The 17248-nt window shown below is 32.4% G+C and overlaps 3 protein-coding genes across 3 annotated transcripts; all 3 read left to right on the top strand.

The window, feature by feature from the left end:
- Positions 1 to 3182: 3182 nt before the first annotated feature.
- HELRODRAFT_186146 (hypothetical protein) lies at positions 3183 to 6145 on the top strand. The gene is made up of 5 exons (XM_009031314.1): positions 3183 to 3755; positions 4085 to 4259; positions 4595 to 4794; positions 4988 to 5037; positions 5488 to 6145. Exons 1-5 carry the CDS (start codon positions 3260 to 3262, stop codon positions 5590 to 5592), a joined length of 1026 nt encoding a protein of 341 aa, XP_009029562.1. The 5' UTR covers positions 3183 to 3259; the 3' UTR covers positions 5593 to 6145.
- A 1459-nt stretch (positions 6146 to 7604) lies between these two features.
- Positions 7605 to 11385, top strand: HELRODRAFT_181518 (hypothetical protein; the record flags this gene model as incomplete). Its single annotated transcript, XM_009031315.1, has 5 exons — positions 7605 to 8100; positions 9248 to 9422; positions 9822 to 10021; positions 10551 to 10600; positions 11281 to 11385. 5 exons carry the CDS (start codon positions 7605 to 7607, stop codon positions 11383 to 11385), a joined length of 1026 nt encoding a protein of 341 aa, XP_009029563.1.
- A 1416-nt stretch (positions 11386 to 12801) lies between these two features.
- Positions 12802 to 14932, top strand: HELRODRAFT_115941 (hypothetical protein). Its single transcript, XM_009031316.1, has 5 exons — positions 12802 to 13328; positions 13589 to 13763; positions 13898 to 14097; positions 14219 to 14268; positions 14582 to 14932. The coding sequence occupies exons 1-5, from the start codon at positions 12812 to 12814 to the stop codon at positions 14684 to 14686; spliced, it is 1047 nt and encodes a 348-aa protein (XP_009029564.1). The 5' UTR covers positions 12802 to 12811; the 3' UTR covers positions 14687 to 14932.
- The last annotated feature ends 2316 nt before the right edge of the window (positions 14933 to 17248 follow it).

Consider the following 17248-nt stretch of genomic DNA (forward strand, 5'->3'; position numbering starts at 1 on the left):
GCGTATTTGCATTTAAATTTGTACAGCACAAATGTATGCATGTATGGGTTTTTGCCAAAAATTTTAAAAATTTGTTTTATTCAATCGTGAAAATTTACTGACTTAACTTATGGCATGCTGCTTATTATTTAGCGAAATGAACTTAAAGACATAGTTGTAGTTTTCAAATCAAAATGTGAGCTTTAGAAACGACTGTTACGATGAATAATGAAGACCTCCTTGTCCCATCTTCCTTCTTACTTGTGTTCCATTTCCAGCGGTAACAGCTTGGAGATGAAGCAGCGCTGGATAATGCGATATAACACGAGATAATAGACTAGCATATATTTCTTATTACAATGCTGCGTCCTACCTCGGGGAACCGGGTCTCTGGACGCAAAACGAAGATTGATTGATTGATTGATTGATTGATTGATTGATTGATTGATTGATTGATTGATTGATTGATTGATTGATTGATTGATTGATTGATTGATTGATTGATTGATTGATTGATTGATTGATTGATTGATTGATTGATTGATTGATTGATTGATTGATTGATTGATTGATTGATTGATTGATTGATTGATTGATTGATTGATTGATTGATTGATTGATTGATTGATTGATTGATTGATTGATTGATTGATTGATTGATTGATTGATTGATTGATTGATTGATTGATTGATTGATTGATTGATTGATTGATTGATTGCACATTGTTTCCTTTACTCCAGGAAGTTGTGTCGGATCGGTCCCCCATTCATCGGGATGTTACAAGCTGCACGAGAAGTACCTCACGTGGTACGAAGCAAGGTCGGTTTGTATGGATGATGGAGGAGACCTGGCGACATCAAGCGACAATCATTCATTAGAAACCTTTCAATGCAAACATACCGACGAAAAGTACTGGTTGGGATACTCGACGGTCACGTGGTTCTGGGAGAGTGAACCAGGTTGTCTATAAACGTTTTTCTAGATTTGTTTTTGAAAACATCCTTTTTTAAACTCAAAAAGAAATAGAAATACATCGTTTTCAACATAATTTCTTGGTAGTGCAATAATAAATAAGTCCTACTTGTAAGAAATGTTCGGTCAATCGCACAAATAGGACATCACGAACATTGCATGATAATAATAATCAACCAACAGATTTTTTCGTCAAATATACAAACTGGTTGAACGCAACCGAGAATTCGTCGGTTGGAGATGAGGAGAAATGTGTCATCCTTCAAAACACGAACTTCAAATGGAGAACATCTGCGTGCAGTTTAAAAGAAAACTTCAGAGCTAACGTACTCTGCATGAAAGATACGAGATTTTCCTGTAACCTCTCTTTCACTTCTCTCTAATCTTTGATTAGTTTAGTTACCATTAACAACAAATTTGTTCGAATTTTATAAATGATCTTTCAATCATATACATCTTTAAAATTACGGCAGTGACTGCGACAAAAGAAATAAGAACAGATATGCCTACAACAGTTGTAACGACTTCAACGTCAATTAGACAGCAACAATCAACTTCATCGGCTCCGCAACAGGCAAATGTGCTTGATTTAGGTGAACATACAGACACACACACAGAGACACATACAGACACAAACAGATACACGTACATGCATGTATTTAAATAGATAACATTTAAATTAAATAGAAATTTATTCTTTCTGCTCGCGAATATTACTCATAAGTTACGTTGGAAAGCGGAATATAATGATTGTTGATCAGAAAGCAACAGTCGAGAATGATGTTTAGCATTAAAAACGATATGCAATGTAAACTAACAGCATATTCGTTTCCTTTATTTTTTAAATGTTGGTTCATCTAAGATTACATCATACATATGACGATCTATGTACTACATTATCTTTTTTATCATCGTCATTATCATTACTATCAATATCGTAAAACCATCATAATGGCACATTTAACATTATCTTCCTCACATTACATCAAATATGACACCAATTTTGACACCACTGACAACATTGTGTAACTTGCCTTGTACCCAGCCCTGACGGCCAGCCAGATATTCTACATGTGCCTCTTCCTTCCGATCATAATCATACTGATTGTCATATTGTACGCCATCTTAACCCTGCTTAGAAGAAACTCTGACCTGTGAGCAACATTTAAAAAATCAATTAATTCATGAAAGATTTATTAGTTATGTATCCAATCAAAATGAAATTTAGAAATAGAAACCACAAAATATGTTAATTTTACTTTAGTCGTTTCAGACGTCTGCATTTTATGTCGCGAGTGAATTTATGTTGTCTATAGAAAATTAATAATATTCAATCCTTTAGTAACAGGGTCATTGTGAAAGAGAAAGAAAGATATGGACATGCTTTCAAGGATGCAGAAAGAAAAAATGAAAACCTAATTTGGGTCGATGAGATGGACAGTGAGTACAAAGTTTTAGATTCGAGAGAAGCCGATGTGGAGAGAGAATACATGAGATGCAACCGGGAAGACTCAAGAAAGGATGTCGATCAGAAAAGCGTTACCAGCAACAATTACGAAGAGGTCATCGAACGTGATGAAGATGAATGTGTCGTCGTAATCGTAAAACCTGAAAAATCTGAAACCTGAGTGAACGAATGTAGTCAACTGTCTATATTACATTTTGTCAAATTAAAAATTGCGCGTTTGTTAATAAATAAGGCATGACAATTTAAAAACAATCGTTTGAACTGGTTTTTAATTTGTCAACTTAAATTGTTTTAGTGATAATCTTTTGTTCTCGAAATTAACATCATGTAACTGAATGTTGCTTGGGATCAAAAATGGCAACAGTTTAAATTATATGCTACATTTGGATTAACTTATTAACTACATATTAACTTTGGATTTATAAATTGACTGATAAATTTTTATAAAAAAAAAAATTGTTAAAAACATGAAATAAAAATTGACAAAAAAGTTTAAAACAAAAACTGATTTTCTAACCATTAATATATAATAAAATTTCTATAGCAATCATAAAATACGACGTTGAATTATTAAGTAGATTCTGTGAAAACCCCATATTAAAGGCAAGTAGAGAATGGTGAATAAAAGTTTGGTTGAGGGCTTTAAATCCCGTTAAAACCGCTGAAACAATATAATTTACTCAACTATTTACATTATCACATTTTAGAAGTTCGTTGGTAAGAAGAAATTACTATGTTATGGTGAACTTTGAACCTTTTGAAACTTTAAAAATAATAACTTGTCCTTTCCCCAAAAAATAAAATAAAAAAATAAAAGTCATTAGGATTAGTTAGTTGAAATGGCGGAGCGAAAGTTTGGTATAAAATTTGCAAACATTCTCACTACGCCTCTCGAAAGAAGACTTCAAACATTGGCAGCCCTACAATGGGCCTATACTTTTTACTTCATGGGTCTAACTGGGTTGGCCCTCTTTTTATTCCTCCTATTCAGTTCATATTATTATATAGCGCTTTTATACTCCGTGTGGATTATTTACGACATTAACGCTTGTCAAATGGGTGGAAGAGAGATCCAGTGCCTGAAAACTTGTAGAGTTTGGGGGTACTTTAGGGATTATTTTCCAATTAAGCTGCACAAGTCAACAGATCTTGAAGCCGACCACAACTACTTGTTCCTCTACCATCCTCATGGCATCGCCAGCTGTGCAGCTTTTTCTTGTTTTGCAACGGATGGACCTGGAGCGTCCAAACTCTTTCCGGAATTGAGATTTCGTTTGCTGACATTACGTTGTAACTTTTTCCTTCCATTTGCAAGAGAATATATTTCTTTTTATGGTGTGTTCATTCATTGCTTTAATTTTAATTAAAAAAGTTATTTACAACTTTTAGATAATTAAATTGTTTTTCTCAACCAAAATCAAGTGCAGAGATTGAAAAACATGCATGCAGCATGAAATAGCAATAATGATCTAATAAAAACTTTTCTTCTTTCTAAACATTTAAACCATACTTATCTATTTATTCCTTCATGCATGGTTAAGTTATAAGTTGTTGCAGTTTTTAATTCCTTACTAGAAGCATAATTAAATTTAAATAAAATGTTGCACTTGAGCGAAAAAATATTTGAAATAAAGTTTACTTGAATAATTCTGTTTCACTAACAGGAATCTGTGCGGCTTCTAAAGAATGCATCCACCACCTGCTGACGAATTGTGGCACCAACAATGCACTGGTCCTCGTAGTTGGGGGCGCTCGTGAGGCTCTCGAAGCCAATCCTGGAAATTTCAACTTGGTACTTAGTAAAAGGAAGGGTTTCGTCAAACTTGCCCTTCAACATGGGTTGGTATTTTTCTTTATTTCTTGCTATTATAATTTTTTTAATCTTTGCATTAAATTTTTGGCAAAATTTTTTGTCTCAGCCTTTCCTCATTTTTGAAATTAATATTTTATTATTTATTTACAAGAGGTGAAGTTGATTAATTTTTAAAAACTGGTTTATAATTTTCAATAAAATTTAATGTTATTTCCAAGTTTTTCACATTAAAAATATTCTGATACAATAGAGGAGACTTATTAATTGTGACTATTTGAAAATTTTTCAAATTTTTTAAGCACTGTAATGTAATAAAACATAAAATATAACAGTAAAATACCAAAAAATGACATAAAAATAGGACTCCTCTGGTGCCAGTCTATGCATTCGGTGAGTCGGACATATACACACAAGTTGCTTTGCCACCTGATTCAAAGTTGCGCAAGATGCAGAACACATTCATGAAAATTTTATCTTTCTCTCCGCCCATATTCCACGGCAGAGGCATCTTCAACTACACTTTTGGATTGCTGCCCTACCGACGACCCATCAACGTTGCTGGTCAGTGGGTGGCATGTTAATGCTCTCGTGAATTTTTGACAATAACCATTCAAATTTTTCTCCAATTAAATAAAATATTTGAAATGTAAAAACTGAAAATAATTAAAGTAAAAATATATAATAATGGTTTTCACAGCTTTTTACAGACACATAAAAAACTAAACTAACACCACTAATTTTGTTATTGTTAAAGTTGGGAAACCATTGAAACTGCCGAAAATTGTAAACCCAAATGACGATGAGGTTGGTTGGTCAATTGTGGTTTGTTTGTTTTGTGTCGTGTTCTTTCTGTTTGTATGATTTCGCTGAATCTGTTCGATTGTGTTTAACATAGATGGTAAAGATGGATGGTTATGTTTGCTAACTTCATTCATGTTATTTGCCATAATTGATTGAACTTTAGTTAAAGTGGGCTTTTAGTTGTAAAATGGATTACTGACATGAAGGGATAGCAGTTTTTCATAAAAGGCCATCATTCACGACATTCTTTAGATTATTATCGTTGAGAAAAGAATTTTCTTTGTATACTTCTCATGGACTAAGTTTTTACAACAGCAATTGAAGTATCGCATAATATAACCCTAAGTGATGTCAAATTCAAAATTTCATTTTTGTACTATCTTTATATATTAAACGTCTCGTAGAATCAAAAAAACTTCAACTCAAAAACCACTCCACTGCCACAACCACCAGATAAATGAGTGGCACAGGAAGTATGTTGACCGGCTGGTTGACCACTTCGAGAAGCACAAGTTGCAGTTTGGACTGAAGGAAGATGATCATCTTAATATATTGTGACCATTTTAATGAATTGTGACCACCTTAATATTATGTGACGATCTTACTATCTGATGAGAGTTGAGTTCAATTAAATCTACTATACCACGTTTTTGCAGTTGTTTTTGTTTTATACAACATTTTTTCTAATTATAACCATCGACTTTTTGATTTTTTTTTTTCATGGATCAGTATTTGTTCTTCTTCTTTTGTTAGCACAGTTAAACCAGCCAGCAGTTGTGCAACGTTGCGTTTTTCTCGTTAAGATTTTCGGTGATATTTCAAATGATTTCGTATGTATGCTGAAGGCTATTGTTCCAGATGGCGTGAGATTGTTTTTTGAATCTAATCGTTTTTCAAATGCTTATAATAATTATTGCTCAGTTTACATTAGTTTTATCCATATATATAGAATATATGTAGAGAGTATATACTCTATATTCATGTTTTTTTTTCGGTTGTAATTATTTTATCCCATGTTTCATAATCGCAGTTGTATTTTAAAATTCAACTTCTCCGATTGCTTTTTTCAAACTGTTATATAACGAATGGATTCCTTTTTTTATTTTGTTATATATCGGGATTGTCATATGATGTATGTATATATCTACAAATTCGTGACTTTGGAACTAGATGTGCTTACCTGTTCTGCAATCTTTCAGTTAACAAATTGAGAATTATGATTCAATTTACGCATTGTGATTTCTGTTGAATAAACATTAAATTGTTTATTCGTTACTCGCGGTCCTGCTTTCGTTGAAAATGTTGATATTGTATCGCCTGATGATAACTCAGTAAAACAAACATCACCACAATATGTGCAATTTCGATGAATCATTCTCTCACCACATTTTAAGAGGCACTCTGAGGAACTTGTATGTAAAGTGAATAAAATAAAGTGCCTCATCCGTCACTGATTGGTGACACGACAAATAAAAATAATTTTTGTGGAAAGTTTAACGTTTGTTCAATTTTCTAACATTTTGAACGGAATGCTTACAATGTTAGCATCACACTACTATTTTGGTAGGACAAAAAGCCTTAAGTTTGATTGCTGGTAACAATTTTCAATTTATTTATTATGAATTACTATTCATTTATGCGGATTTTTTTACCAAAATTATAAGTTTTCGGTAATCACGTTTTAAAAATTTGCATTCCTCTGCATTAGGCTTATATTATATAATTTCAAAATGTATACAAGTAACCAGTAGCAGATCTAAAGGGAGGGGGCAGGGACTGTATTTGTATTAGAAGTCAGTAATACTCAGTTCTAACCTCGGTAAAACACCGTTAAAATTGATGTGATAAGCAAAGAAAGGTCAACGCCATTTAACGTAATGGCTACTTTCTTATTGTCATATACCAACTTCTAATTTGTTTCTATCTTATTTACAAATTTATTCTCCATGACTTGGTTATTTTATTTAATTCATTAACATTTTCAGTTATCACCTCAAAACAAACTTTTAATTCGTTAACATTTTCAATTATCACCTCAAAACAAACTTTTAATTCATTAACATTTTCAATTATCACCTCAAAACAAACTTTGATCCGTTAAAAAGCACTCTACACACATATAATTTCCTAACGCTAATACAACCTACACCCTGCAATACATCAACTCACTAATCGGTTTTTCTTTATTCTGATGGCACATTACGTTAGATCTTTCTACACCGAATTCGTGTGACTTGCAGAAACAATTTACGATGGTCTCATCAATTTAAATATTAACGTACAGTTTGAAATTGTAAAAATAATAAGAATTAATTTCTGGTTGAAATTCAAAATGCAAATTGAAATAAAAATGATGAATAGTGTTTTTATAGTGAAATTTATAACTGCAACTATTATAAGACCACTAATGATGAATTAACTTCACTCTATCTACCAGTAGGCCTTGATGATCAAAGTTCAATTTTGTTCAAGTTTCATAGCTATTCTTGAGTATTCTTGCCTTATAACGTCTATAAATTTACGGCGAGTGTTTTGTTGATACAGTAATAATGCGAGTAATGCTATTTTAAATGGCTGTGAAAATATTGGGCATCGAATTTGCAAACATATTCAAGACCCCTCTCGAAAAAAGGCTGCAAACTTTGGCGGTGTTGAAATGGACTTACAGCTTCTACTTCCTAGGTGTTACGGGGTTGATTTTGTTCGTATGCCTGCTGTTCAGTTCATATCATTATGTGGCCCTACTATACGCTCTGTGGTACATTTATGATTACAAAACTGGTGAGATGGGTGGAAGGGAAGTTCAGTTGTTGAAGACCAGCAGAGTTTGGAGTTATTTCAGAGATTATTTTCCAATTAAGCTGCACAAGTCAGCAGATCTCGATGACAACCAAAACTACTTGTTCCTCTACCATCCTCATGGTATCGCCAGCAGTGCAGCCTTTCTTTGTTTTGCAACGGATGGAGCCGGAACATCCAAGCTCTTTCAAGGGTTGAGGTTTCGTCTGCTCACTCTACGATGTCATTTCTTGTTTCCGTTCTCGAGAGAGTATGCTGCTTCTTATGGTAAAATTCCTATTTTCACAATTTTTTTGTAAGATGAATTGTTAATTTTTAAAAGAAGCTACAAAAAAAATAATTGATTGAGTAAATATAGATGTTACTTGATACTACCATCCTTTACTCTCATCATGATATCAATATTTTAGTTAATGTTATTAACGATGAATTGAAATTCGTGTATGAGTGGGTTGTTTCTAATAATTTGCGCATTAATTTAGACAAAACGTGTTTTATTTTATTTGGTGCTAAGATTAGGACTGACATTGTTTTTCCTGTTATAACTTTAAATAACGGTGCTGTCAAAAGAGTCCCTTCAGTTAAATTTTTAGGTGTCTTTATTTCATCTAATTTGTCATGGTTGACTCATATCAAACACATTTCAAGCAAGTTAACTAAAAATTTGGGCCTAATTAATCGTTTGAGTACTAAATTTCCTAGGTTTATCTTATTCACATTACACAACTCTCTCGTATTACCATATATTATTTATTGTATTTCTGTTTGGGGGGGAGTTCAGCTCCTAAATCAAATCTTCATATTTTAACATTATCTCAGAATTTTTTTCTACGTATTTTATTTAATGTACGTAAATTTGACCATATTACTTCTTTTTACAGTCTAGCGAATATTTATAATATAAAGCAATTATATATATGTTATTTATTACTTTTATTTTTTAAAATTTATAGGTTGAACTATTGTAAATTGCTTTTCAATGTACTTGTTTCATTTAAAAATACTAGATGTGATCGTTTCCGTAAAAATCCAGATTTTTACCTTTCCACGCCTAGGTCGAACTTTTTTCTTTATTCAGCTTTATCATTTTCAATGCGTCTTTGGGATACGTTACCTGAAAATGTGAAAAACTCACCTTCCTATAGCATATTCAAAGCATCAATTTATAGACTCATTTTGTCAGGTCATTTTAATAACCATTGAAACCATTTCCCCTGTCTGGTTGCCTATTAATATTTTCTGTTTTATTTTGGAATTTGTTTGCTTTTTTATTATTTATCAGTCCTTATATTTTGTTTGATTTATGTTTTCATCGCACATATTTTAGTTAAGGTGGTCTTGATCTCCTGTGCTTTCGGCCAAATAAATTATTTTTCAATTCAATTCAATACTTATGAAACTTCTCATTGCAAAGGAATCTGTGCAGCTTCTAAAGAATGCATCCACCACCTGCTGACGAATTGTGGCACCAACAATGCACTGGTCCTCGTCGTTGGAGGCGCTCGTGAGGCTCTCGAAGCCAATCCTGGAAATTTCAACTTGGTGCTCAGCAGAAGGAAGGGTTTCGTCAAACTTGCCCTCCAGCACGGGTTGGTGTGCCGTATTTAACTAGAATTATTATTATTCTTTTTTTTTTGTACTGCAGTTCAACGACGTTTCAGCACAACTGCAATCTTCACGTTCTCTTTTCCTATTTTTGAGTTTTTGTTCTATTTTCCGTTGTTATCTCATCGTAGGTTCATATTTTTAAAATTATGTTTTAATGTTGTTGATATTTTTGATAATTTTAATGATGCTGTTGGTATAAGTTGTATAGAATTGGAACACAGTAATTATTCATCAGTTAAATATAAATGTAGTCACAATTTTTATAAACCTTTTGACTTTTTGGTTAACTATTTATTCTCCCATAACATAAATTTTAAAACAAGTTTAGTGATCGAAATTTATTTTGTAAATTTGTTGTAAAGTATTTTTTTTTTTCAAAGAACCCCTCTAGTCCCAGTCTATTCGTTCGGCGAATGCGACATCTACTCACAGACGGTTCCCCCTCCGGAATCACACCTCTCCAAATTCCAACAAAAGTTCCTCCAACTTCTGACCTTTTCTCCGCCCATATTCCACGGCCGAGGCATCTTCAACTACACGTTTGGACTGCTGCCCTACCGACGACCCATCAACGTTGCTGGTCAGTTGCCGATGGGTCTTTCAAATTGTAAATTATTGACACAAATATCAAAACAAACTGAGGAATGTGCTACACATTAAAATTAAACGATAATTCTAAATTTTCATTGAAGTCGAAAAATAGAATTAATTTGAAAAATAGAATTAATTTGAAAAATAGAATTAATTTGAAAAATAGAATTAATTTGAAAAATAGAATTAATTTGAAAAATAGAATTAATTTGAAAAATAGAATTAATTTGAAAAATAGAATTAATTTGAAAAATAGAATTAATTTGAAAAATAGAATTAATTTGAAAAATAGAATTAATTTGAAAAATAGAATTAATTTGAAAAATAGAATTAATTTGAAAAATAGAATTAATTTGAAAAATAGAATTAATTTGAAAAATGTTGTACATAGAATGAAAAAATATTGGAGGTAAAAAAGGTAAGAACTGGAAAATTAGGACTGAAATCATATTCTGGAGAATTTTTTCTAACATTTTCATGCTCATATTCATTGAACTTTATTAATGAATTTTTTAAAGTCGGAAGTCCATTGAAGCTGCCAACTATACTGGACCCCACTAGCGAGCAGGTTGGCTTTGTTCATTTACATTATTATTATTATAATACAGTTTGTGCGATAAGATAAACTCATTTTGAGATATTGACCCCGTAACACTATCATAAAAAAAACCATATTTACGTTATTGTAGTGAATTTAACGATCAAATTTTATCATATCTACATCTTGTTAATTTATCAACTTATTAAATTTTTCACTATATACTCTCATTTTTTTACAAGCTCTTTCGTCAATTAGTTCGTTCGTTCGATCGATCTATCGATCGTTCATTCGTTCTTCTGTACGTTAATTCATTCATTCATTCATGCATTCATACATTCATTCATTCATGCATGCATGGTTGTCATCGCTACCACAGCCGCTACTTAAACGACGAAGTAGCGCCATGATCGTTACTCCTGTCGAACCATCGTATAAGAAGTGTGTGGTAGAAAATCTTTCAACTTATTTCATTTTGATTTAAATCTTCTACTTTGTTATTAATGCGTTGAAAGAAAGTTGAATGGCGATCTCCCATTACAACGCTCGCAGTTTTACAAAAAATTACAATTCATTAATGATTTTGATTTTATGAAGTAAAAATAAAATGAAAATTTTGTGCCGCTATGATATTGACAACCCTGCAATCGTACACACCTACCATCATCCCCACCACCTACCATCCCTCTCACCACCACCACTACCTCTAGATAAATGAGTGGCACAGGAAGTATGTTGACCAGCTGGTTGACCACTTCGAAAAGCACAAGTTGCAGTTTGGACTGAAGGAAGATGACCATCTCAACATATTGTAATCTGTTTAATGAATTGTGACCATCTTAACATAATTCCACCATCTTAGTATCATGTGACCATCTTATAGTATCATGTGACCACCTTAGTATCACGTGACCATCTTAGTATCATGTGACCACCTTAGTATCACGTCACCATCTTAGTATCATGTGACCACTTTAGCATGTTGTTCTAATCCTAATATGCTTGACCATTTTAATATGTTATATGTTGAGTATGAGGAAGACGATTTGCAATAATGGATAATAAATAATATATAATAATAATATATAATAATAATATGGATAATAATAATAAATAATTTGAAATAAATTTGAAATAAATAATAATAATAATGAGTGGGATGTTAAGCGCCTCTAGTGATAACTAACAAGAATGGTGATGACAAAAACTTATGAAGAATTACTTCACTCTTAATGACGATGACGTTGCATCATGGCAACAACGACAATGATTGAACAAGTTGTGTTGTATGGATGATGATTTCTAATCAATCATTTGATACATTATTTTTACTTGCAATGATTCTGCCAGCCAATATGATACGTTGACATATGCGTAGAAACTCTTCATTTCGTTATCTGAACATTTTATTTTAATTCTGTTACTAATTATTTTACAATTGTCTGTTTGTTCAACGCGGTGAAATTATGTGGCATCTTGGTTGACTACATTCCTCAAAAATTAATTTATTTAACCATTTATTTATTTATATATTCTATTTTTGAAAAATTTCAACTCTGATCTAATTTTTACAATTTAAAGATTTTTTTTGAATATTTTTGCATGTACTTAATAAATTCTCTTTTTATATTTTATTAAAAATAGTTTTGATTTAGTATTAATTAAATTAAATTAATTAATTAACTAATTAATTAATCAATTACTAATTTTTATTTTCATGGTGATTTAGTTTTACAATTATTAGTAAAATTACTATTATCTGCAGCACCATCTATCTATCAATTTGATAAGGGAATATTTGCTACCAGCATCAGTCATGTGATCATATCTCATTCAAATTTTTTTAATTATACTAGAATTAATTAAGTAATTAAATTCCTTAATTTATTAATCAATTAATTAATTTGAAAATTTCATAAAATTTTGCCAGTCGAGACATCTGTGAAGCTACAAATAGATGGAAGGCCCAAATAACTGCGCGAGTGTTAATGTTTTTGATGTCGGAAGTGTGACTTATGTTTGTTAATGACGGCATTTTGCTGTTTTGAATGTTTGAAATGCAAAATTTTTCTATCACAGGGTTATAAATCACACCAAATATGCATTAAAGGTAGTACAACGATCGAAGTACAGCACTTTAAAAGGCGCGCGGACTTTCTGCTTTTAATTGGTTATAAGATTTATAAATTGTAACCACTTGTGTGCTCGCTTCACAATAGAACGAATTCTGCACTCGCTGATATGGCGATAACATTTTTCAGTGTAACGTTAAAAAAGTATTTTACAGCATTAAAAATGTTTTTTTCGAAACGTTGTCGGAGAAATCTTGAGACTTTTGTGACTGTTCTGTGGACGTTCAGCGTTTTCCTTGTGAGTTTCACTGGGGTGGTTCTATTCTTCTGTCTTCTCTGCAGTTCGTATTATTATTTGGCGTTATTTTACGTCGTTTGGTTCGTTTATGATTTCAAAACTTGCGAACAAGGTGGAAGAGCAATCGGATGCCTGAAAAGAAGTAAAATTTGGGATTACCTCAGAGATTATTTCCCAGCAAAGTTGCACAAAACAGAAGATTTCGAAAAAAATAATAATTACATGTTGATCTACCATCCTCACGGTATTGCGGCTTCTGCAGTTTTCACATGTTTGACCACGGGAGGAACTGGCGTGTCCAAGCTTTTTGAAGGGTTCACGTTTCGACCGCTGACACTACGCTGTTTTTTTTTCTGTCCATTTTCAAGAGATTATCTGACTTCTTTCGGTGCGTTTGCTATTTTATTTTATGGGTGAAATTGATTTTTCATTTTACAAATTGCTCGGATGATTCTGTAATACATATGCACATCAAAACAAGACTTCAGACAAAAACACGAAACATGTTTCATCGTTGGGAGGATAAATTTTTGCTGTTATTATTATTTTTATTGTTTGGATTTTTAAATTTAGCCTATTTTTTGCAAAAAGATTTTAGTTTTTTTTAAATATAAAATAAACTGTTGCACTAATTAACATATCCAACAGGACTCTGTGCTGCCTCAAAAGAGAGCATCCACCACCTGCTGACGAAGTGTGGGACCAACAATGCATTGGTCCTCGTCGTTGGGGGCAATCGTGAGGCACTCGAAGCCAATCCTGGAAATTTCAATCTAGTGCTCAGTAGGAGAAAGGGTTTTGTCAAACTTGCCCTCCAACACGGGTGAGTGTTTTTTTTATTTTATTTAATTTTCATGCGTTCCAACATTATTTCAAACTTTGTTTCAACTATCCAGCGGAACTATTTACATTTTGTTCAATCTTAAACTTCATAATATTCCACCTTCCTTCAATCAGAACTCCCCTTGTGCCCGTTTATTCATTTGGAGAAACAGATTTGTATTCGCAGATCATGCCGCAACCAGGTTCAAAACTGCACGCCTTCCAGCAAATAATGTTAACTCATCTGACCTTTGCACCACCATTCTTCTACGGCTTAGGATTGTTCGGCTTCAAATATGGAATCCTCCCCTACAGAAAACCTGTCAATGTTGTCGGTGAGTTTCACTGAAAATTATCGAGTGATCATGTTGCCAAATGGACATTAAAAACAAGCAAAAAACTGACATTTCACGTCTGATTGTTGCCATTAATAGCTAAACATTTTTTAAATTTCAGTTGGAAGTCCACTGAAAGTGCCAACGATCCTGGACCCCAGTGACGATGAGGTGGTTCACACTTGTTTGTCTGCGTGTTTTTAAATTGGTGTGCACTAACATTCGCTCATCTCCGCATGGATGAACCGACCTGTATGTTTTTCACATTCATGTGAATGCGTATATTTTGCTCTCATGGTTCTAAAGTGTTCACAACAATTGTTGAACTGCGCATATTGATGTACTATGTGTATATGCAAGTTTTATAAATAGTGTTGTGTTATGTATTCATACACTTTTCTCAAACTGATACAATAACGTGAACTGATTTCGCGTATTTGTTTTTAAGTTAGCATCAAACGCATCACCATAACACCACCACTAGATAAATGAGTGGCACAAGAAGTATGTTGACCGGCTGGTTGACCACTTCGAGAAGCACAAGTTGCAGTTTGGACTGAAGGAAGATGACCATCTCAACATATTGTAAGCATTTCGACATATTAATGAAAAGTCGGCTTCGACAAGAACGCTCCCAATGTTAGCAATGTATGTGTTTCAAAATCTGCTAACAGTTTTTTAATCTTTATCGTCATCAAATTTATGAAACTTGTTTCATGTTTTTTTCTGTATTTTTAATCCTAATGCCCATTGCCAATTTTCATAAATAATTTTTTTTTCAAATTTAGAAATTGAACATTTCATTTTATCTAAATAAAGAATGTTGCTATTAGAATATTGTAATAATCGATTAGAATAATTCTATTAGAATCTTGATTATTCGATGAAGCTTGTTAACTATCATAGGTCCGATGTTTAAATTCTAGTTTATGAATAGAGGCGTGTTCGATATTAGTCTGAAAGGCATCTCACCCCTAAAGGCACATTTATTGAAGAGCCTAGTAGACTTAGTCATTTTAACAGAATATTTATCCAATCGCACATTTTTATACTTTATTATGTTCCAATAAATGTACTAATAATGAGCATAGTACAAGGACGAGCTAGGCTTTGTGAATCAGTCAAGAGCTGATGATGATCAACCTGGTGATGTCGAACTTGATATGTGATGAGGTACGCACGATCATGTATTTTATTTGTTAATTTATTCTATTTTTCTATTGAAATATTCCAATTTGTTTTATTGAATGATAATGCTTAATCTATATTAGCAAAAATGTTCTCCCGTCCATTATACTTGAACAGACTTATAATTTTTCAATCTACTACTTTAGCTACTTTTTTGAGAAAAAAGGATAATATATTTCCCGAAGTCCATTAATGTTTAGGAAGTTTATAAAACATTTATTTGAGATTTTACCAGTCAGGCAGAGGCCGATGTTTTCTTGATATTTAATTAATTGTTTTCAAATTAATTGCGAATTATGAAAAATTTATTACTTTGTAATATTATTATTGTTCATGAATGTTATTAAACGTGTTATTGACAATATTTACAATATTAACGGTTTGTAAGTTTGGTTATTCAGTTAATAAACATGTCTTGTATTTTTTGTAATCAACAAAGAAAAAATGCGCATGAAAAACGGATTTATTTTAAAGAGTGTAAAAAAAATTTTGAAACGAAAAAAATATTTGAGACTGGGCCTGTAACATTCAGTAATCTAAAAAGAAAATTTCTAATTGTAAAACTCAAGTCTGTAAATTAGTTGAACTATCAGCGAATACGTCCTGGTTCAACGGTCATTTAACGCCAATTTAAACTCCAATAGTCATCGTCTAGTCATTGCATGGATGTCTCTACTATCCATGGTTCATTCATTGATGTAGGTCCACCCGGTATGGTAAGGTATATAGGTTGCGTCCTGTTTGTATCTTTGTGCCGTACTTCCGATAAAAAGTTATACATAAGATGACAAGAACTACGACGAGAATAACTTTTAAATGTACGACATTTCTTTACTTAGTGGAGCCCCAGACACAGATTACATTAGACGTTAACCTTGAGAGATAAGAAAGTGGAAAATCGAGTCATCCGATTCCCTACCACTAAAAACTTGAAAAAAGGTTGTAGGGGATAATGTGAGTTATGAAAGAAGCGACAGGGTACGATGGCGTGGCGTCCTCCCAATTCACCTACCTACATAGATAGCATGTTACATACCCACTAAGTTATAGGCATAGACAGCTGCTCCAAACTGCAACACACTCGCACACGCAACTAAACATCAATGAATAAACAAACAGAAATGGATATACAGATAGTTAGTCAGCCAGCCAATCAGACAGACAGACAGACAGACAAATAGAGAGACTGACGAGTAGTTAGATCTGGTGATGGACAGATGGATGAATAAACAGATCAAGTGATGGATACCTCAAAGAAACAGAAAAATGTAATTTTGAGAAATCTATTTTAATTAATCTGCAATAACAGCATGTACGTACGCTTTTTTTTTTTACAAACGCAGACGATGGCATCACAATGAACTGCGTCATTATTTCTAATTGCTACCCACGAACCCCTCCGTATCACCATCAGCCATCCCAAATAAGAAATAATAATTATTATTAAAATATTTTAAAAAGTGATCACCATCTTTAAATATAAAATAAGCTTCATCATCAGCGTATTAATAATAAATACTATCATCACCGTATATATATATATATATATATATATATATATATATATATATATATATATATATATATAAGTACTATAATTAAGAATTACTTGATGATAAAATTCCCATCGCTACTGATACTGATTGCTTTAAAATACTAACATCCTCATCATCCACATCATCACCATCCTCATCATCATCATCATCACAGTTACTATTTAATTAATTAGATGGATGGATGGATGGATGGATCATCACCATTCTCATCTTCATCATCATCAGCACAGTTACTATAATTAATTAGTTAGATGCTTTTCTGTTGTCAGTATCAACAGTCACGGCGGGGGTAGAGAACAAGAAGTTAAAATACTTTTATAAATATAATAATATTAATAATATTATTAATCATAATAATAATAATATCATTATTATTAATGATAATAATAATATAGCGAAACAGATAT

This window comes from Helobdella robusta (assembly GCF_000326865.2).
Source record: "Helobdella robusta unplaced genomic scaffold HELROscaffold_72, whole genome shotgun sequence".
Classification (NCBI taxonomy): Eukaryota; Metazoa; Annelida; class Clitellata; order Rhynchobdellida; family Glossiphoniidae; genus Helobdella; species Helobdella robusta.